This window comes from Peromyscus leucopus, chromosome 19 (assembly GCF_004664715.2).
Source record: "Peromyscus leucopus breed LL Stock chromosome 19, UCI_PerLeu_2.1, whole genome shotgun sequence".
NCBI lineage: Eukaryota > Metazoa > Chordata > Mammalia > Rodentia > Cricetidae > Peromyscus > Peromyscus leucopus.
In genome coordinates this window covers 45463402-45487061 of record NC_051079.1, presented here as the reverse complement: position 1 = coordinate 45487061, position 23660 = coordinate 45463402, and the positions used below count along the sequence as shown (strand labels likewise).

General features: G+C 39.3%; 1 protein-coding gene across 1 annotated transcript in view; it reads left to right on the top strand.

The window, feature by feature from the left end:
• The window catches only part of Fbn2 (fibrillin 2), a 211793-nt gene that overhangs the window by 59904 nt on the left and 128229 nt on the right, over positions 1 to 23660 (top strand). Inside the window, 1 exon segment of the mRNA XM_028891611.2 lies at positions 3970 to 4095. Within this exon segment, the coding sequence (XP_028747444.1) occupies positions 3970 to 4095 (126 nt within the window).

Sequence of the window (23660 nt, the reverse complement as noted above, 5' to 3'; positions counted from 1 at the left end):
CAAGTTACAATACTGTCTGCTCTTGCAGAGAACTCAGATTCAGTTCCCAGCACCCATCAGTAACTCCAGTTCCAGGGGAGGCAACTCCCTCTGCTGGCCTCCACAGACATGGGATGAACATGTCCATAACTGCAGACAAAACACATAAAAAATTTAATTGAACTTATTTTAGTGACAGAAAAATTAAACAAATAAAAAAATTATCAAATATAATTGTTTTTCTCTCCTTGGCCCCAAACCTATAAACATGCTGTGTTATAAGTCTATACTACATTTTTCCATATTTGGGCGTGAACTAAAAGTGTGCCACTGAATGCTAGTTTTTATAATGAATTTGTCCGTTTAGGACAAGAGTCTTTGGAGAAATTGGAGAGTGAATTTTCATAAACTGCAATTAACATATCTTTTTTTCAACATATCTTATTTGTAACTTCAATAGAAAACACTGAAGTGGTAAGGCTTGAGTCTCAAAAGATTTAACTTAATTCTGTACAGTCTTTGCATGTGATTTGCAATAATCCAGCATTTGAAGAAATGAGTGGAATGAGCCTGAACTGACAGAATGGACAGAAACACATTGGCACTGTGTGGGTAGTGGAGAATTCATTGTTAGCTGTTGTGTGGCTGAGATTTTGAAGCTCTAATTGGGAATCTGGGCTTGCCTCTTATTTTTGCAGACAGTGCTAGTGTACATTTCTAAATTAATTTTTTCAGTTTCACTTCCTTACAATTCCCTCTTTCCTTTCGATGGCTAGCCTTGCCTGCCTATAAGACACATGTATAGTTCTATGAGAGCTTTTTTTTTTTTTTAAATTTTGAAACAAGTTCTCACCCTTAATCCCACTAACTTTTGCTCCTCCTCCTTTTAGCCTCCCAAAGGGCTAAGATCTGGGGTATGAGCTCCCATGCCTGGTTCAATTGAGCGATTTTATAGAGAAATCAGTATTGGGGGAACAGAGTCATGAGATCTAGACCTAACTCTAAATGACTTAGGAAAATTAAGAATTTTGTTGAAGGTTACAAATCTTTGTTTAAAATATTCTTTGTGTTATTATTGTAAAATTGTGTTATTCTTTGTATTATTATTGTAAATCCCTTTTAAAGCTTTTCACCATTTCAAAATAAGATGTCTTAATTTTCCCCAATGAAGGGCATATAATTAACAACACTAAAATGAGGAAGGAGAATAAATAAGGTTATAAACTTTTAATATAAAATCTCCCTACTGTACAATGAAATCCACACCAGTAATTTTGCTTACTCACTACAAAAGTACTGGGTTTCATTGCATCAACTTTAAATGTGAGAAGATCGGTGTGTAATGAACACACCAAGATATGAAAATTGACAATTGCTGCAAACTATTTTAAAATAGACAGGTATAAAATATCTGATGCTATGGGGCATTATTTTTAAAGGTATTATTTATAGCAACTATAAAAATGATAAGTGGTGGTTGCTTTTTCTGTAAAAATCTAAAACTAAAACTGTATAGTTGTAAAGTCTAGGAAGCTTCCTAAATGAAGGACTTCTTTTTCCTTCTAGGAAAATGCATTCTAAACAGCTACACAGTGAATACTGTCATGTCAGAGTGCTCCACTCTTTGAAAAATTGCTGAAGATCCCCTGTGTAGGCCGAGATTTTATGAACAGTGTTAAAGGATTCTAATCTGGCCTCACACTTCAGCTTCCTTTACGATACCCTTCCTCTGATGTATCTTCCAGGAAAAGAAGTCCCCAGAGGTGTTTTCTCCTGTTCTGTGTCACAGATTGGAGTGTAGGACCTTTTGGAATAGTGATGCTTCACTGCTTGAAGTTTTTCAGTATCTAACTTCATGTCCTTTATTTTACTTCCCAGTTGACTTTCATTTGAACTAGGGAGTCTTTAAAATGCCCTGAGATTTAATTTTAATACAAACTTTCTTTGGACTGTTTTCACTAATTTTATAGACAGACGTTAAAAGCATGCTGTCTTTTGTAAGCTCGAAGTCTCTAATTCCTAAACACAAAGGGTACCTTGTTTGTGGGTTTACTAAAAGTAACAAGAAACTCTAACATGCTTTTATACAAAAGAGACACAGGCCACATGAAGTATAGCCTTACCCTTTCTTTTCAGATCTCACAATTAAGCACTGGCTGACATTAAACTCATTATATAGACCAGACTGGGTTCGAACTCACAGAGTGCCACTTGCCTCTTCTTCCTGAGTTCTAAGATTAAAGGCATGCACCACCACACCCAGTGTCTTATTTTTGTTAAATACACAGACAATGACTTTATATGGATATGTGAATAAAAGTCTCCTTTAAGGAAAGGACTGCACATTTATGAATTGTTGTTTCTCTGGTGTTCTGTGCTTCTGTATTTTAAATGTATGTGACAAGGGCACGGTATTTTTTAACCTTATAATGAAATATGTGTCATTTATCAGTTTGACTAGACTTTCAGTTTTAACTGACTGTAGCAAATTTTTACAGCTTTTTATGTTTTTATTTTATGTGTAAAGTTTAACATACAAATCTACTCAGTTATATCATTGTTTCTTGTAAAGAAGTTAAGTCAAATTTACACAGATATAAAAGTGAAAATTTTAATGGATGTGGTAGAGCATGAGGTCAGCCTTGGCTCCATATAGTGTGTCCAAGCCAGCCTGGTTTATATAGCAAGATCCTGTCTCAAGGAAATAAACAGGCAAGGGAGGGCATGACTTTCAAACACTCTCAACAAAGGATCATTGAAAATCTCTACCTATCTTGTTAACCATAGTTTTTGTTTTTCACATGTGACTAGTCAGATTAAAGGAGTTATATTGCTTTAGGGAGGATTTTAGAATCATGAATTAGAGGTGAATTCTGTTACTTGTTTTTCTAAATCTGTAGGTTGGTGATGGCTTTTCTTCTTTTATTTGTTAATATGATGAACTATATTGATTAATATTTCATTCTACTTTTAAGAAAACCTTAAATTCTTGGGATAAACCTCTTCTGGCCCTGTTACACTAATTTTAATGTATTACTAAGCTCGACTCATTAAAATTTTGTGTACCTGTCCTGGAGAGAGATTTTCAATTTTCTTCTTTTTATTTGTGTTTCTTTTGGTAATGTATTGGTCTGGCTTTGATGCCAGACAGATGTTTTTTAAAGTCCCATCAACAGGACAGTGTCACATCGTTGTGCTGTAAGAATTTGAATGAAATTTCTGTCATTTTTTTTCTCTTAAATCGTTAATAGGCTTCAGTGGTGCATCCCCTGAGGCCTGAGGTGTTCTTTGTGTAAATATATTAAACTGTGAATGAAATTACTTTAACAGAAATACTTTATATACTCAATATGTTTGTTCTTGAGTAAGCCTTGGCATTTGTACCTTTCGACAGACTTGTGTATTTCACCTTAATTATTGAATTTCTACCATTCATTTTTTGGATCGTTTTCATCTTTATAGACTCTGTGGTGATGTGTTCATTATCAGTGCTTATATCAGTAAATCATTTTTTTTCTTATGTCTGTGATTAGTACTGACAAGATACATCAATTTTACTTATATTCCCAGACACCCAAATTTCACAGTAATTATCTATCTGTATAGCTTTTTGTTTTATATTTTGTCATAGTCTCTTGAATTTACTCACTTCACATTTAATTAGTGCTTTTAGAATGTATGAATATAAAAACTTAGATCACTGGTCAGAGAACTTACTCTTTTTGTGATATAAACATTTTGCTGCCCTGCATTCTGTGGCACACCAAATCTGTAGATTCTCCTCACTCCAGAACAGCACAGTAGCTCTCCAGAAGACTCACGTGGCATACCTGGTACTGTCTATGTAAGTTAAGTAACAGGCATGCGGAGGGGCTGCCTCCCTCACCCTGACGTCTTGAGAGCAACATTTTCCCCCCGGACATAAAAGAAAAATACTGATAGAGCCTGCAAGTCAGTTTGGTGTATGCTCAAAATGTTTTCTCCTTGCAGATGTTGACGAATGCCAGGCGATCCCAGGATTGTGCCAAGGGGGGAACTGTGTCAACACAGTGGGCTCTTTCGAATGCAGATGCCCTGCTGGTCACAAGCAGAGTGAGACAACTCAGAAATGCGAAGGTGAGAGTGAACAGGTGCAAGCCTGGCTGCTGACCTTGAATCCAAGAAGAAGAAACTGCATTAGGAATTGCTAAAACTAATGACAGAAAGCATGAGTCTTTGTCTTACTATGGAAGTGCAGGTGTAGCCTATAGCATTTGCTTGGGGAGCATATATCGTAGCCTTAAGGATTTGACCTGCAAAAGGGAAGTGAACATTTTGCATTTGGTTGATCTCAATAGCTGTGAAGTCGTAAAAGTGAGAGTCATTTAGCTTCGTATAATTTCTTTCATAAGGTAGGTTTTCATTTCATCTGTGAATTTGTTTCTAGTAAATTTCCTGTTCTAATTTAGCTGTGATAAAGTCTGTGTCATGATTACAAAACTTAAGAAATGTCTAAATGCATGTAGCTTCAAGGATCATGTATATTTTTAGAATGCTTTCAGCAGTACTGAAACTTTTCAGCCATTGCCCTACTTTAATCAATTTATTCCATCACAGGTAATTTTAGTGTGTGTGTGTGTGTGTGTGTGTGTGTGTGTGTGTGTGCGTGCGCGCACGCACATGTGCCTAATCTATGTGTATGTATGTACATGCTCCTGTGTGTGGGGACAGGTGTGCCCATGCTTTGGTGTGTATATGCCATGGTATGTGTATGAGGGCTAGAGGACAGCTTCAGGTGACTGTCTTCATCGTCCGTCTGGTTTCAGGCAGGTCTCTTGGATTCTCCTAGCTCTGCCTTCTGTCTCACTATGAGAGCCCTGGGGTTACAGAAATGCTACCCCGCGAGCCTATAGATGAAGTCTGAAGATCTGAACTCAGATCCTCAGGCTTATACAGCCAGCTTGTTATCCACCGAGCCACCATCTAGCCCAAAGGGAGTTTCTAAAGACAGTAACATATCATTGCTCTAGTTAGCTGTAAAAAAGTAGCCTCGTTTACTCTAGTTAAGATTTCCCCTTTTTGCCTTTTATAAAAGGCAGTAGTTTGTTTATTTTATGTTGACCAGTTATCGAGGAGAAGCATGCCCATCTATATAGACAAGAAAATGGGAAAGGGAAAAATGAAGTGCTTAACTGTACACTGCACGTGGGAATCTGAGCAGTGCTGGGAAGTAGGAGCTAGCGTGTGGGCATCAAGACTACTACTGCTTCACTCCTGACAACCACACTACTGTGCGTTGCTGGCTAGCACCGGTCCCTCTTTCCCATGTCCTTCTACTTATTTAGAGTCAGTCTGCACTCATCTTTACGGTCTCACACAGTTAACACTGTTGCCAGCTAATTCCTTTCGTGTTCCTCCCAACAGGAAGGTTGGAAGAAGGTAGTTGGTTATTTTAAGGGCCAAATGAATTTTCTCCGACACTGTTCTTAATAATATTCAAGTACTTCAATACAATATTGATCATCGGTGTCCTTGAAATAGAAAGGTTAAAAAAATATACTTGCAAAATGAGGGAAATTATCTGAATCAGCACCAGAAAACAACCAAACATTGAATGTTCTACAAAAAGGGTGCTGTTATTTCCATTTTCCCGCCTAGGTTTTTGGGGGAGTTTATCCTATTGCTCGCTTTTTTTTTTTCCCCTTCACTCCCCTCTATTTTTAATTTCTGGAATAAACTCCAAACTCTATCCAAGAGTGAGGGGAGAAAAGCCAGTCTTTGATTATAAGTAAGAAGGCTCAGCCCACTGGCTGATTCTAGTGGTTGTGACATTTCCGTTACACTTCAAACAATGACTTTCTTTTTAGTTGAAAATGGGAGAAGTCTTTTCTCCATCACATTTCCTCAAAAGAGCATGTGGAGCCAAGACAGAGCTCCGGGGAGGACAGGGCTGCCCTTTATTCCCGCTTGCCTGGTTCTTTGGGAATGGGAGTTATTGATATAACATAGGCACCACCCGGGGCCCCGAATTCAGTCATGTCTTGGCTTACATCCTGTCCAGGCAGCCAACTCCATTTAAACATTGCCCAGAAAGAATTATATGATTTAGTATTTGTGATTTGTGGGAATGGAGGAATTGGAACAAGGGCTGATTAGGAATTGAACCCATAGGTTTTTGTGAAAACTTTACTTGTTTATAAGGCATATTTATTTAGATATGTCTTAAAAGTGGCTATTATCAATTTGCTTTGGGTAATACTGTTCCTGTATATAAAAGAGCAAGTAGTACTTACAGAAAATTATTTAATTCAATTGGTATCAAAGCGTACCTTGAAATACCAGAGCTGTGGCTGTACACAATATCGGATTTTGAATTATACTCGCATATGGTTTAATATTGTGTTGTCCTAAGTTCAAATTGATGGGTGTTCTAAATAAAAGCACATCCACAGCAGCTGCTTTTTATTATCAAAACCAAGGTATTTACATTTCAGTGTTAAAAATGTAAAATGGAGTACGGGCAGATTTATTTTTAAATTATGCCCTTCCTGTTTTTACTATATGAAATTCCATGCTTTTGTTCATGTAAAAGAAACTTCTTAATATTTAAGTTCCTCTGTCTGCTCAAAACTAAGAGGACAAAGCATGGTTGAGTCTGAGCCACTGGGGTGATGGGATTCTTAGTAGGAAGCCACAACACTGGGCTGTGAATTTTGGGAATTGTGATGTCACTGCACTTTGCATGTGTTTGTTGACTCTGTCTTTCAAATGCTTGAATAAGATTCCTGAGGACAGAAATCATTCTTCACGACTGTGTTCCAGACCCGAGACCTATTCCTGATATACTTGGCAGTCTCCTTACCAATAAATGTTGATGAGCAGGAACCGAAGTCTGTAGAATAGTGATCTGTTTGACCTGAGTTCGTATCCACAAAGGAGGTGAAGTATGAGACTAGGATCAAACCATGTTTGGAAAGAGGAAATTCACCACGCAGAAGTTTGTAGCTGGAGTTTTCTCTCCGGGTCCCACCAAGCCCCGGCAGTCTGACAACCCACTTACAAAATAAACACACAGACGCTTATGCTATTTACAAACTGTATGGCCATGGCAGGCTTCTTGCTAACTGTTCTTATATCTTAAATTAACCCATTTCTATAAATCTATACCTTGCCACGTGGTTCGTGGCTTACCGGCATCTTCACATGCTTCTTGTCATGGCAGCGGCTGGCAGTGTCTCTCTCTGACTTAGCCTTCCACTTCCCAGAATTCTCCTCTCTCCTTGTCCTGCCTATACTTCCTGCCTTGCTACTGGCCAATCAGTGTTTTATTTATATAAAACATTATCCACAGCAGTTTTTTCCTTCATTATACCATCTTCCGGTTCCCTTTAAAAATATTTATTTTATTTATTTATTTATTTATTTATTTATTTATTCTTTCATTGTTTGATTGATTGATTGATTTGGAGACAGGATCTCACCATACAGCCCTGGATGCCTAGAACTCACTGTATCGCTCAGCCAGCCTTAACCTTGCTCCAGTCTCCCTGTCTCCCCTTTCAGAGTCTGGGATTATTGGAGAGTACAACCATACCCACCTCCATTTTTTTTTTAATGATTTCATTTTTGTTGTGTCTGCCACTGGGAGATCAAGATAAACATTAAATGTGGCATGTTGCTTTTATCTTCTGTGTTGTTGTCCCTTTGGGTTGACCCATCATCCCGAGGTTAGGGAACCTTTACTCTCTGTGAAGGAAAAATGGCTCCGATATCTGCTCACTGATCAGAACATCCTCCTTCGTGACTGTGAAAGCTCTGATCTGCTCATCATAGGAATTTGAGCATGAATAGCTTATGTTCTGATCCAGGGTGCAGACAGACTGCATCTCTTCAGTGTTTGACACCTGATCCTTGGTGCCTTCATGGAGTCTGTTGGGTTTTATAGAGGTGGTCTGGTATGTTTCTGCTTTGCGACTGGTTTCCCCTCTCCTGCTCAGTGTAGACTACTGATGGAGCCCCAGATCTCAACCCAGATCTGGAAGAAGTATACAACCATACCTGTTTGTGTGTGTCGAAAGATAGTCATGTCTCCCTTCTCTTTGCTTAGGGGCCCAGTTCTGTAAACTTCTTGATGATAGCCGCTGTGGCCATGCTTACTTCTCCTGAGCCAGTTTGCTTCCAAAATCTAATTTCCTAATTCGGTCAGACAGCAGACAAATGATTCTTCAGTGGAGTAAATGATGCTTTCACATCCAAAGAGTAGGTTGGTTCAGCCACTTACCCGCTCAGTACGGTGACGTACCACTGACACTGTTCAGCCTTCTTTCTGCAAACACGCGATGCCGGGTTGCTTTGTTCTGTGCATGCGTGGAGACGAGTGGGTGCCAGATGTCCGAGCCTGTCTCTCCCTCTTTTCCACGGCACCTTCTCTAACATCCCTGAGACATTTGTTCTGTCATGGCGCAATGTGCAGGCAAGAAAGCTGCACCGCAGTCCTTCCTTCTAGTGGCTCTCAATGTGTCAGACGCTTTTTAAAAAATTTATCCCTAAGAGTCTTTGGCCTCGATGTATAGCATTTTGTCATTTGGAGTCTGAAGACACCAAATATATTTTATCTGTGCTTGGGAAATTCGCAGAACGTGTTGGCATGGTGTCCTTTGCTACTACTGCGGCTCTGCATTGATAAACCTGGGGCGATCAATTCTCTATGGTAGGATGAAAAATCATTTGCTTTTACTCACATTTCCGAAAGTAAATTAATTTTAGAACAAAGAATAAATGCTCCAGCTATGTCTTAGAGTGAAGCCTGTGTACGAAACAGATAGTGAGGGAACACAGTTGTTAGCAGTGGGAGCTGATGAAACCTTGGGGTCATCAATGGAAATGATGGTGAAAACCAACGTCTCTTAAATCCTTCCGAAAGCTTAGAACTTTGAGGTTGAAACAGATAGAGTCCCTCTGTTGAATATGGAAGTTGAGGCTGCCGTATCCAGACCAATTTCCTGGCCCCATAATAAAAAAATACTTCCCTCTGCCGCTTATTCCACCATGTTTTAAGTTAGTTATTTTTTTTTTTTCATGCCTGAGTCTGCCAGCAGACTACATGTAGTAATAATAACGGCTCACGTTCCCTGTGCACTTCCTATAACCTCTGGCAATACTGGGACAATGAGATAACCCAGTGTACACTGGCTGCTGTCCTGAACAATCACAACAGAGCAGGAGGGTGGCCTACTGGCACCAATCTATTTCACAACTGAAAACACCGAGGCACAGAGGTCATGTGACTCAATGTGACATTACTGAGATCCAGCTTGTTCTTGTCAGGGTTGTCAGGCAGGTGGGTGCCGGAGAGGCATAGCACAGTAGAGGACTCTATTGAGCGGTAGCCAAGCAGTTCAGCCTTTTCTCAGTTTGTGACAGGACTCTGGAATATCTAACTAGGTCAGAATTAGATGCAGTTTTGTGGTCCAAGTCACTGGCTATGGAGTCAGGAAGCTTCATGAATGGAAAAGATACCATCTCAGCCTTAATCTAATGAACACAGAAAACATGAGACTGAATCCTTCAGTCTTCATTTTGGCCTTCATAAGAAGCATTCCCATGTCACTGATGGTGACAAATGTATGTGACCTGGAGCTCTGTTGTTACTCCAGATGCGGTACTCAGACTGGGCATTTGAAGCATCGCTACACAGCCAGTGTACAGGTGTTTTTCAGGAGAGTGGCTCACAGGCCTACTTCTTTAGGAAGCTTGCTTCCCACTGAAATGTGTTCTGCTGCCTCTCTGGATGATGTACTTCTATACTCAGCCAGTCAGTTTTCCGATATATTCTATATTCATTAAACTGTGATTTATTCTGTACCACCGCACTGAACTAATCCACTTACCCAGACTCCAGAACTTCAGTAGGTCTAGGAAAGCCAGGAGTCCAGGCTAAGGGAGTAGAACTGAAATAATTCCCTTGTTCCTGGAAGGGGTCGAGAGCAGCACTCTGGAGAAATAGTTGTGAAAAAAGAGTGCATTTAGCGGGGAATGAACGGGTCAGGTGACAGTGCCTTTATTTTTTTATTTTTTATTTTTCCGAGACAGGGTTTCTCTGTGTAGCTTTGCGCCTTTCCTGGGACTCACTTGGTAGCCAGGCTGGCTCGAACTCACAGAGATCCGCCTGGCTCTGCTCCCAAGTGCTGAGATTAAAGGCGTGCGCCACCACCACCCAGCCTGACAGTGCCTTTAATGCCAGCACTAGGAAGGCAGATCACCCCTTGGACACTAAAATATGATTAAAAAATATAAAACATTTACTATAATATTTGTATCATTGGCCTTCTGGGCTGATAAACAGAGTCCCAGGCCTTATTTTTTTTTTTAAACCAGAAAGTTTCTCTGAAGGATTCTCCTCAAAGTCTAAGAACCCTTAAACCTTCAATCAGAAGGTTGTTTTTACACATCGTTGGCTTCTCTGTCCCCCATCTAAGGTGACATATATTCTGATGTAAGAATTGAGTAAGAAAGGGAGAGGAAGTTAGGGGGTTACAGGAGAGATCTGGTGGATGGTGGAGTCACACGTCACTCATGCACACTGACCATCAGGTGACTGTTTCCCGGTTATTTTCTCCTTGATTGCCAACAGCAAAGAGACATTCAACGAAGACAGTCCAGTAACACAAAACAGATGTATATCATGTACTCAGTAAGGGAGGTGATCTAGTATACAATGAATGATTTTGAGATAACTGGATATCAAATTTGAAAAGCACTAGGTTGGAATGCCACATGTTGTGTAGTCCTAGGTCCAAGAAGGCATTCTCCAGCATTCTGTCACCCCTGAACCTGTAGAGGAATGAGTTGGTAAATTCTAGTCTATAAAAGAAAATAAATTCCATGCTAATAAAAGAGAAAAACACCCAAACATGAATAAAAGACATACAAAAAACTGAAAAAAGTAGCTTTTCTTAGCATGGATATAGACAGATTTTTCAAAATATGTAAAGAAATTCTCCGAATCAATAAGAATATTTTTAATAAAAAGATCAAAGATCTGACTTCACTGTTGATATGGGCAATTGTTATTTGACTGCTATTTTTAAACATATTTTTCCTCAATAGAATAAAAATATGTAAATCAGTACTGAGATAACTTTTTTTAACCTATAATCCATGACAAAATAAAATTCCAATGAAAACTGTTTCACTAAAGGTGTTAGGTTGTAGACAAGATCATAAATTCCTGACAAAATATATCAGGAGTATTTTTGACTACCAGAATACAAATGTATTTACCATTTAATCGATTGATTTTAATCCTAAAATATTATCCAAACTATATTCATCGTTAAACAATGATGGGCATAAGATTATGTCTTCCTGTCTGTAATGACAAAATACAGTAAAGAATATATTCAGTAGTAGACTGATAGGTATAAAGCACAAAGTAGGAAATGATGACCTTTTAAAAAATTGTGGTTGCCTTACATGTTTATGTAAATGTTTTTAAAGATGTGTTTCCCTTGACAAAAGCAAGTTGTAAAACATGTACATATAAATGATAAAATGTTTCTGTTGAGGGCTAGACCAAACTGAGGCTTTCCCTGAGGCCCTGATTATAGAGAAGGAACATAAATCCTCGTCTAAAACCAGGAATATGCTTCGCAGAGGCAGGAATGGCCTGAGGCCAGGGCCTTGGGGAAGCTGTGGCTTTGGATCCTGAGACCCCTACTCTTCCCACCCTGTAGGGGCTGTGGTTACTAGTCCCAAAGCTGCTGTGGGCTTGGTCTCTGATGCCCTTGAGATCTGTGATCTTCTTGTGCAATACTGTTTGATTAATTCTCTAATCAACTGATTTCCTCCCATTGTAGGAAGGCTTTTTACTGACTCTGTCTTATTTTTCTTGCAAAAATAGTATATAGGATGCTGTTCTTAATAAACGCACTGGGCATAAGACGTAGGCTCTACAAGACCCCTGTACACCAGCTTTTCTATCTTCTCACCTTCCTGCCATCACCCTAAAGAAAGACCTGCTGGTCCAGGTCAGTTTTATGTATGTATTTGCTTGTTTCTGCATAGAATATCATTGGAAGGACCAGAGGGAATTCTCATTCAGTATCCCAAAACGTAGAAATTGCTTGGCTTGAAAAAAGAATGGGATCTTTTCATTTAGTGCCCTAACCGATGGTTGGGTTTGGTTTGGTTTTGACATTCTTTGAACCATCTAAGTATATTAATAAACTATTTAAAAGTAGGAATAATTATTTGTACTCAGACAAATTGATAGTAAAACTTCTATGACCTAAAAATTCTGCTTTTTATGATACATATATATTGGACTGAAGTTTAGAAAAAAAAAATCATTTGGAAAATGGGGATTATATCAAAACCGGAAATTGGAAGCACCTGTTCTCCCATAAACCATCTAGAAATGGCAACGAGCAGTGGGGTTATCAGGCTGACCTTTGGATGCCCTTCCTGTTATGAATTATTGTGCAGAGGGGACCCCCGGGGGTATCCCGCGTGTGCAGACAAACGTGCCGGGCAGATGAGGGGCGGGGCGGGGGCGGGGCGGGGGCGGGGAGGCAGCACGTGGAAAGTCGTTCATACCCAGGCGCTGCATCCACGCAGAAAGAGTTTATGGGGAAGATAGACAGAAAGGAGAGAGGAAGAGAAAGAGGGGGTCCAAGGGTGCACGCCTCATGGGAGGAAAAGTGGAAAAAGAAAGAGCAGAGGGAGGGGCTTTTTTTAGAATGGGGCTTGCTTTCCCTCTCCTTTGGTTTATGAGACAGGGTTTCTCTGTGTAGTTTTGGTACCTGTCCTGGAACTCGCTCTGTAGACCAGGCTGGCCTCGAGCTCGCAGAGATCCGCCTGCCTCAGCTGGGTAGGGGTGCGGTGGGGGTGATAGGGACTCCAGAGGGACAGCAGAGCCGCAGGCTAAGGGGGGGGGGAGACTGTGTGACTGCTCAGCATGCTGACCGAAGTCCTATTACAAACCTTCCCAGTTTTCCCACAGACGACTTCCATGGCTGTTCGGTAACTTGGCTGCCACCTTGGCAATGGAGTTGCCAGCCTTTAGTGAGCCAGCAGCGGGAGTGTATGGGGAGCTCATGGAAGCTCATGAACTTCTTAATTTCAAACTAAGTAAAATGGTTTATGGAAAGACGCTACAGACATAATTCTCAGTGGAAGTATAGAGAAGTTCTTTCATTTTTTTATTACCTTTGTATGTTTACTTATTTAGTGTGTGTACACCATGGCACATGGAGGAGTCAAAGAACCAGTTAACAAATATTGGTTCTTTCCTTGCACAGCATGGGTGGGTCCTGGAGTTCAAACTCAAATTGTCAGGCTTGGCAGCAAGTACCTTTACACACGGGGTCATCTCACAAGCCCCCATGAGTTCTTGATTTGAGACTCAATGGGTGACGTCATGGTTATGACCATAAATCTGCTGAAATAAGTGTATATACAAAGAATGAAACTATTCAGCAAAAAAAGTTAACCTTTAGGGTGTAAGAACGGACTTTGTTCTGGGTTGTGAGTCAAACGTGTAGATCAAACATGTAGATCTGAGCTGATGAGATAAGTCAGTGGGTAACATGTCTGAATTCAGATTCCTAGCACCAAAATAAGATACTTGGGGGTGGCAGCCAGTGTCTGTAACCCCAGGGCTGGGATGTTGAGACAGGAGGTCCCTGGAGCATTCTGGCTGGTCACTTGAGTCAGTCAGCTCAGTAAAAGCCCTGTCTCAGAAGAAAGAAGGAAGGAAGGAAGGAAGGAAGGAAGGAAAAGAGAAAAAGTGGACGATGATGACAATGACTGGGATAGAGAATAGGGGGAAATACTTGACTTTGACCTCTGTTCTCTACATACATACGCACCTGCAAGCATGCATGCACACACAACACACACACACACACACACACACACACACACACACACAGAGAGAGAGAGAGAGAGAGGCAGATCACATTTTAAACTACTGTCATAATTTTATTTTAATAATTTTATTCCCAAGTAAGAGGAAGCATGTAGAAAGAAATGATCACTTAAGTGTGAAGAATTATTCAGAATGCACACGGGGAGGGAGGAGAACGGAGCTCCTGTAGCACAAAGTCAAGTGTCCACACATCAAGACAGTAGGAGCTGTGCCAACACCAGCACATTGAAGTCTCAACCTTGGTAGAGTCATCATGCTTGACTTTCCTGTCCACGATTTCAATGTGTGTCATAAAATAACAGTATTTTTATTGAGAGTTTTGATATATCATTTCAACAGGTACATTCAGCAACAGCGCCTAGTAAGTAGGCTTTTACAAGCTAGCAAAAATTTTCAAAGACATCATAACTGACCTATTGGAGCATCCGTTTGCACAGTCTGAAAAAACCTCTGAGAGCAATGATGTGGTGAGGGAAGGTAGAACAGGATTTCAGGTGACCAGTTAATTCCTGCCTGGTCTTGGCCGGTTCAACTCCCCACACCCAGGTCAGTTTCACACAAATCACAGCAATGCAGATTTGAGACTGCTATAACTAAATGTATGAAGAGTGAGGCAGTGATTGTGAAATTATGCTTTGCTAGATCAACTGCTACAACCCAGTGGTGTTTCAACAGTGCTCGTGTGTGCTCACCTCCTTTTATAAACGATGGAAAAAATGGTAAGGTAATTAATGCTCAGGGTTCTTGTAGTTGAGTGTCTTCAAATACCTGGAGTGACAGATGTCACAGGCAAATGGCACTTACTCTCCCCTTAAATAGTTATAATGGATAGACAGGAGAGGTTTTCCTGGTGGTGTTGGTGAGAAGGTAGCGAGCTCAATTTTGAGTTTCCTCAAAATAGAAGGTGCAGTAAGCCTTATGCCCTCCACCAAAATGGACACTAATGCCAGAATCATTCATTCAGGAGTGTAATTTTTAAGTGATTACTGGTCTTCTAGACTATTGGTTCTCAACCTGTGGGTCACGACAGAGTATCAGGTATCCTGCATGTCAGATATTTACATTACGGTTCATAACAGTAGCATAGTTGCAGTTATGAAGTAACAATGAAGTAATTTTATGGTCGGGGGTCACCACATCATGAGGAACTGTATTAAAGTTTTGCAGCATAAGGAGGGTTGAGAACCACCGTTGCAGACCACAAGGATAGAGACTGGAACCAAGGAGATACGAATCCTTGCTCCTGTGAACGCTGTGTTGCAACATGAATCTTAACAGGGCTTATTAATAAAATCAAACCCGAGGCCAGTTATTGCGGTGAATGCTGGAAGTTCAGAGGAGCAGAACAAGCCACAGCTAACTCACCTCACCAGTTCCTCAGCTGATCCTGTTTCCTCACACTGGAAGCCTCTGAGTCCTTATCCAAATGAATCTCAGCTGAACTGTGCTGCTCAAAGCCTAAAAGCTTAACCAGCCAAAAGCTTCTAGTTTCTGGTCCTCACGCCTTATATACCTTTCTGCTTTCTACCATCACTCCCTGGGATTAAAGGCGTGAGTCACCATGCCTGGCTATTTCCAATGTGGCCTTGAACTCACAGAGATCCAGATAGATTTCTGCCTCTGAAATGCTAGGATTAAAGGTGTGAGTGCCACCATTTTCTGGCCTCTGTATTTAGTGGCTGTTCTATTTTCTGACCCCAGATAAGTTTATTAGGGTGCACAATATTTTGGGGAACACAATACCACTACACTGTGTTAGAGTCAAAGGGGAGATGAGAGGCAAGGAAACCTATGGAACTAAACCCAATCAAATCCTCAGAAAAAAAACAAAGCAGAGTGTTTATCAAGTAGTGATGTCATAACGTTTTATATTAGTAATTATAAAAGTCACTAAGATGCAGCTCTTTGAGCCAAGATCTGAGAGTGTGAAGGAATAAAGTGTGGCTCACAAACATACCCTGTTTTGTGTCATCCTGGGTAGGGGCCATTGTCAAGCAGAGACTGGGGCACACCTGAGGTTTTTAAGAGGACACTGAGAGGTGCGTATTTTGGGGAGAGTGATAGAAGGAACAGGGAACCTTCACCGTGAAGGTGATTCAGACTCACTGAAGTCTGTGCAGTGTTTAAGTTCTGTGAAAATGAAGTCCAGATGCATTCCTTATGGGTAAGCCACCAAGGATCGTTTCCTGCAGCAGAAGGTGGTCATCCAAGAATGCAGGATGGGTGTGTCTACATCAGGATAGTTAGAGTGAGAGGCTGTTGAAGATCCTCTGTGCAACTAGTGGGCCACAGAGTCAGCCATTTTGATTTTTGTCCTTTTCCACAGAAAATGCTAGAAAATGACTCCAGCAATTTTTGTGATTCTACCACTTCTCTATGAAGGTCAAAGTATGCACTGTACTATAGAGTGACCTTGAAGAGTGGCCCTTCCATACTAGTATATTCAGTTACACAATCCGCTCCCATATGTATACAGACAGTGTTTATATCATACAATAAATGAACAGCTGCTTTTCTGAAGTGCTGGAGATTGAAAACAGGGCCTTGCTCATTTGGGGCAAGTTCTCTTGTTCCAGCCTGCCTCTCCAGCCATGCACCACTGCGTTAAAAAGTAAACCAGACTTTAAACAACATAACCTGTTAGGAGAATTTTCAAAATCAAGCACAACTAAGAAAATACAGTTCTACCAATTTGAAGGTCATATTTCTTTGTAGGCATCCTATGTACTATGTATATTAGTGAGTGAGCATAGAGATTTCATTAAATTCATTTTCTTTCTAGACTGTATGAAAAGCACAGAGGGAGCTTAACACTCATGATGTCATACTGCTACAGTGGAATGCAGAACTAGGTCCAATTTTACTTGAGACCATTTATATGGAAGATAAAAATAAATTACTCTTAAATGTATTCTCTTAAGGAGAAATGATCAACTTCTTTAGTTTTCTGACAGTATATTGCCAAAATGCTTTTTAAATATCAAAGTTTTACGTACTGCTTACTAATGAGAACAGGAGTGCAAAGTACTGAATTCCTGGAACTTTGCCAAGTCCAAATGGTTACAGTAAATTTAACTTTGGAATTTCCTGACTTTCACATTTGTGAAATTTTAGTTTTTAATCCAACCTTAAAGGGAGGCATTCAATTCATCTTCTTTTCCTTGAAAATTTAAAGGAAATGGTGAAAGGTGGAGAGAGTTGGAGCAAAGAATTATTGAGAGTCTGCTGGGAATAGGGATCTGTGGCAGAATGCTTACTAAGCAGGTGTTGGGCTCTGTTTGATCTCCAGAGCTGATAGTGGGAATAAAAATCAAAAAAGATGTTGGAAGAGAATTTAATAGGGCTCCATTCTGCTGTTAGAGGTGCTGTTCTACACATATATGATTTCACCATGTTGAGTCATCAGTATTTCAAAGTTATAAATTATAATTGGTTTGGTTTATCTTAGAAGTCCATGTTCTAAATGTAATGTTGTTTCCCATGTGTATTAAGTTTGGATTAACAAAGGATAACAAAATATTTCACCCTGAGCAAAACATTGGTTCAGGGGGAAAAGGAGGAGGCAGTTAACCACTATTGATAAGTGGCTGTACTCTCCAAGGAAATAATTTTGGAATATATACCAAAAACTAAAGTTCATGTTGCTTAACTATGTTTTTAGTGACTTTTATGTATTTTGAAGTGGAAATAGTTTCCTGGGTGTTCTCACAATGCCACAAAACATCATAATGGCATTGCCTCTTGCTGCCAGTTCTTTATGCCTGAATTACTCCAAACTGGTGTCCAGGAAAATGCAACACTGATTTCAGGCCAACAGGGAACCATTTATTACATTGCACAAATGCTATTATTCATAGTGGGTGGACACAAAACTCTTTGTAAAAAAAGCTCCACTAGCATCCATTTATGTTAACATACAAAGATCATTTTAAAAGCACTTTCATAGGCTGACAGCAATAGAAAAGAGGGGTCAAGAAATTAGAGAGAGAGAGAGAGAAATGGTGATGATGATGATGATATAATTAGATAAGTAGATGATAGATAGATAGACAGACAGATGATAAATAGATTAGATAGATAGATAGATGATGTTATAGTTAGATAGATGATTGATAGATAGATAGATAGATAGATAGATAGATAGATAGATAGATAGACTGATATTGCAGCATAGCCCTGAAACAACATAAGATATTGATGTCAAGCTGTAGACTATGGCACTTTCCACACAGTCCCTAGTGTTCTCTACATCCTAGGAGAATGCCCTTCCCTTTCATCTTCCAGCAACTGCTATCACTCTCCAACTTTTTTATATAGGATTTTGGAATTTGTGGTCATCCAGCTTCTTCTCTGTTTATATTCCCAGGCCTCATTTGTTCCCTCACATTTATTTCAGACACATTTACTTACTTTGCTCTTACCTAGTCTTTTCCTCCAGCTCAGGTATTGTTGGCCTGCTTACCTATTTGTTCATCTCTCACTTTCAGAGGGAGATCCTGTTGGTCCATTTCTTTCTGAGATCTCCTTCCACCAGGCACTATTTCTGCTCTCACACTATCATACCATCCTGTTCACAGGTATAGTCCTGTTCTTTTGGTCGCCACTGCTACCTTCCAGAGAAGAAATTTAGCAAGTCCTTGGTCTCAGCTCAACTCATCACTTTGATATGCTATTGCAGGTCTAGGAAAATGTTTATCTCATATACCCTTTTGTCTTCACATGGTTTCTGTCAGTACTACATGTTTGGAATTGGACAGGGGGGCATACATAGTGCTTACTGTGCTTGAGTGGAAATCAAGATCTACATATCCAACAGTTTGTGCATGTGACTCCTGAGCACATTTGGAGGTGGATTTTTCTTTAGGCCACCAGCTCACAAATAATGACATGAAGACTTATTACTAATTGTGAAATCTTGGCCGATAGCTAGCTTTAGGCTTATAATTAAATTAACTCATATCATTTACTCTACCTCCTTTTACATTGCTCAGTTACCTTTACATTGGAAAGCCCATGCTGCTTGTTCTGCATCCTCTGGCATCTCCTCAGGACTCTGCTCTTCTTCTCAGCATCCTCTCTGCCCATAAAATTCTACTTAGCTATTGGCTGTTCATCTTTTTATTAAAGCAATCATAGTGACATATCTTTACACAGTGTAATCAAAAATCTCACAACATTTCCCTCTTTTTGTCTAAATAAAAAGGAAACGGTTTTAGCTCTAACATAGTAAAACTATATACAATAAGAACAATTATCAGGTAAGAATTACATTTACAATGTCCAGTTCATTTGTATTTGGCAATTTCAAAGAAAATACTCCATTATTTATCCTATCTTGGTGAGTCTAAAGTTTTGTACCTAATTTATCTTCTATCATAACTAAGGAAAAATTTAACAATATGTAGTCTTCAACTCCATCAAAGACCTCAGAAGGATATAATATTACCTGAATAAACAAAGTGCATTGCAGGCAACTTCCAAAATTAGAGAAATGACAGAGACATCTGGCTACTTGGACAGTCACCCAAAGTTCCTCTACAACGGTGGAGCATCCAATCTTCAGCCTACAGGTCTAGAATACCTGACAGACTGTTTTATAAAGCAGGAATTTTGAAGGATTGTCTTGGCAAAGTTCACCAGTAACTTTCCTGTGTGTCCTGCTTGTCTAGTTTGTATAGCATACTGTCAGCAGTCAAGGCGAGAGCAGTTTCTTGCCTAGTGTCTAGCTTTGCCACAATGGAAGCAAACTCCATATGGATGTTCTTTGATGCCCATCATCATTTTTTGAAGTAGATTGGTGCTGCCAGGAGCAATCTATTTCATAAAAGGTTATTAAACATATTAAGTGCCATATTCTGTAGAACTCTGAAGTGTTTGAAGACACTGTCTATCTAAACTATATCTCTGTTTGACCTTGAAAACATACGACTTTGATTGTGAGATGATTAACTACTAACCTGTTTTTCTTCATTATCCTAAATAGTTTCTAATAATAACTTTCAAGGACTAGAAATTTACATTACATTTTAAAATAACCTGCATAGGTAAAATACCTTAAACAGGAGTAGAAATGTATATACAGTATGTTCTAACAAAATAACCTTAAATTTGTATCAATATGCAGTAATACCTTAAACAAAAGTAGAAACATATATACAGTATAACAAAAACAACCTTAAATTTGTATCAATATATAGAAATTCATATCAATGTATAATTTTTAAGACTAATAGTCGCTTTTTTAGGTTAAAAATAGATGCAATAATCTACCCTTTTATTCTATCATTTCTCTATCCCCCTTTTTCTTTTTAGGACAAGATTCTGAATCTAATCTCCTTTGTTCAGCTCTTTTCCTGAACATTACCAATAACAACTTGTAACTAACTCCCCCTAAGCAATGACAAATATGCATAACCCACTGAATGAACTAAAACCAACCATCCTACATCTTGGGAATGTGGGCATAGTGTTCTCTAAACTGTTTCCTGCTGTTTGGGGGAGCTGGTATCTGTGGGGGACCCTGAGAAATTCAGGATAATGGTCAAGTCCTGGCTAGAATAGACTTTGAGACAGGACCATCTCAATCAGCAGCCTTGAAGCTGTTCTAGATGAAGAACTCTGAGAAAACTGCAACAGAGGCACTCTGAAAGGCTGGATGCCTGGGCTTCTTGTTTTCATTGGTGTCTGGTCCCCTTGCTTTGAAAACACATAAACTTTCAAAGATAACGTGCATATCTGCATTAACACAAGTATAGACTGTGTGTTGTACACAAGCCAGCCAAGGATGATTTTTTGTTTTATGTTTGAGCGAGTAAAATATATGTCACCTGTCTTGACATTATTTTTGATTTATTTCTTTATGTCTGTAACCAGAATATTTCAGAGGTTCTTTCCCAATCAAATCTGATCTCTATGAACCATGATCGAATGAATCCGCAGCCTTTCATTTCCTGTGGAAACAAAAGCATAATCTCTTCCCCAAAGCATTGCATTTTTTATGAGTTCCATTTTAAGATTAAGGCATTCTTAAAGTTTCTAGACTAGTTTATTTCAGCAGTCTCTTTCACAATCCCATGTCTCCCAGCAGCTGTTGTTTGCTTATCAACAATCAAAAAATTCAGAAATAACAGAATAATATACAGGATCCAGACTCCCTGTGTATTTCCAATCTCTATGTGGCTTATTATTATTACTTTACTCTTTTTTTAGAAATTTTTATTATTTTTAAACTATTTATTTATTTTTATGACTGTCTATACTTTTTCCCCCTTATGTCTATACACATTGTTAAACACACTGTAACCTGTTGAGAAGTTTTTTTTCCATCTGAATCCATTTTACTGCATATCTGTAATCCTTTCTGTCTGCATGAGCAAAATCTTAACCTACCATGCATCTTAGTTCATGGCAGCTCAAGCCCATAGACAGTGGCCAGGAGATACATCTCTGTACCAAGGCCGATATAAATGACTGTAAGAGTAGGAAACTGTGTTTGGCTCTATTTTTTTTTTTTTTTACATCTCTCAAGTTTTATGTGGAAATGCATGCACCAACACTGACCACTATTTGTAGTGAGCCTCTGTCCCACTAGCCAGCTCTCAAATCATGACATGGAGATTTCTTATTAATTATGAAAGCTCAGATGATATCTTAGGCTTGTTTCAAACTAGTTCTTATAACTCAAATTAACCCATATCTTTTAATCTACCATCTTTTACATTGCTCAGTTGCCTTTACTTTGTGAAGTCCCTGCTACTTGTACTGTATCCTCTGGCATCTCCTCACAACTCCACCCTTCTTCCTCCCACCATCCTCTTTGCCCATAAAATCCTGCTGAGCTTCTGGCCATTCAGCTTTTTATTAAACCAATCACAGTGACATATCTTCACACAGTGTAATCAAATATCTCACAACATTTCCCTCTTTTTGTCTAAATAAAAAAGGAAACAGTTTTAACTCTAACATAGTAAAACTATATACAGTAAGAACAATTATCAGGTAAGAATTACATTTACAATATCTAGTCCATTTGTATTTGGTAATTTCAAAGAAAATGCTCCATTATTTATTCTATCTATCCAAAGTTTTGTACTTAATTTACTTTCTGTAATAATCAAGAAAAAATATAATTATAACTATTTAGTCTTCAACTCCATCAAAGACCTCAGAAGAATATAATATTACCTGAATAAACAAAGTGAATTGCAAGCAGCTTCCAAAAATATAGAAACAACAGAGTCACCTAGCTACCTGGACAGTCACCCAAAGTTTCTCTATAACATTGGGGCATCCAATCTTTGGCCTACAGACCTAGAATATCTGGCAGACTCTTCCATCAAGCAAGAATTTTGAAGGACTTTCCTGCCTTATCTTGATATAGTTTGACAGCCTTTTTCTTTTGTGTCCTCTTATTTAAATGGGTACTGGAAATCTGAGCACAGACCCTCATGCTTATGTGGAAGTACATTACCCACTGAGTCATTTGTCTATCCATTTCCATTTTAAAGGCTAGCCATGTATGGTAGCATTTTCAGTCCATTTCCCTGAGTGTGGTACTTATTATTATATTGGATTTAAGATTTGATAACCCAGGAATGTACATCTTAAGAACAATGAAGCATTTCTCAGCCCAGGTGTGCATGACTCAGAGCCATCAATCAATGTTGAACATTCAATGGTCATCACAAGTCAAGCTGAAACACTGTCTCATGCTCAAACTCTGTGTTCATGCCAGTAAGGGAATAAGGAGGAAGCAAAGCAAAAGCTACAGTTTTTAATTTAGAAAGCAGGAAAGATGAAGGAGGCTCTCAAAGCAGCAGGGGACTTGAGGGGTGTGCCATTGAGTTGTTTCTTTACAGGCTTTGATATAGGACTTAGCAGAACCTCTTTATCATCTTGCCTCTATTGTGTCCTCCTTTCTCTGCTTTCTAACTTCCATCCCACTGATTTTATCTATCTCATTGGCTTTATCCTCCTATGTCCTTGGCTGACAATCACCTCCCAAAGTTCAACTGTTTCAAGATACTGTAACTCAAAGTGTTCATGAAGAGGGCATTGTTTCCCTTAAAACATCATTCTATCTTGCTTTACTGGTTTATTAATTCCAGATCACTAATGAAATTTGCTGTGTCTTTCTCTTACCCTTCCTTCTTATGTGCAGGGCAATCTTGCCTTTGTCCTGATCTCATTACCTAAAGCTTGATGATCTATACTGCCCCTGTCCACACTAGGAACTCTGTCCCATCCTTACCAGCACTGGAATGTCTCCTTCACCAGCAGTGGACCTCTGGTCAGCCTCTACCCCACTTTCTAGTTGCCTCTCTTTGCTACAAAACACAGACAGCAAAGTATTCTAGGTCTTTTTCTTTACTTTCTGGTTTTATCTTCTAGATAAATAACCTCAGCTCACAGGAAACTTCATTCCTCACCCAAGAAGCTCCCTTCATACTTTGGCTCTCTCTGTTCCCTAGCTGGGAAAAACCCTCTTGTTTCTTCCTATACAGGTGATGGCTTTCTCACATTCTTTAAGGTCCCTTTTCAGATACTATGACTTCAAGTACTTGTTCTGAGCTTCACAACTGCATTGAATTAGAAAACTACTATAACATGTTGTCTTCCAGGGCACTCAATCATCTTCTGCTTTGTTTTATATCCATCTTCTTAGCAGATTGCAAATTCCTGGCAGTTACAGACCGTGCATAATTAGTTCTTGGTATGTGACAAATCAAAGACTTTTAATCAGCAGTAACTTCTTGAGTTTGTGAATAAATAA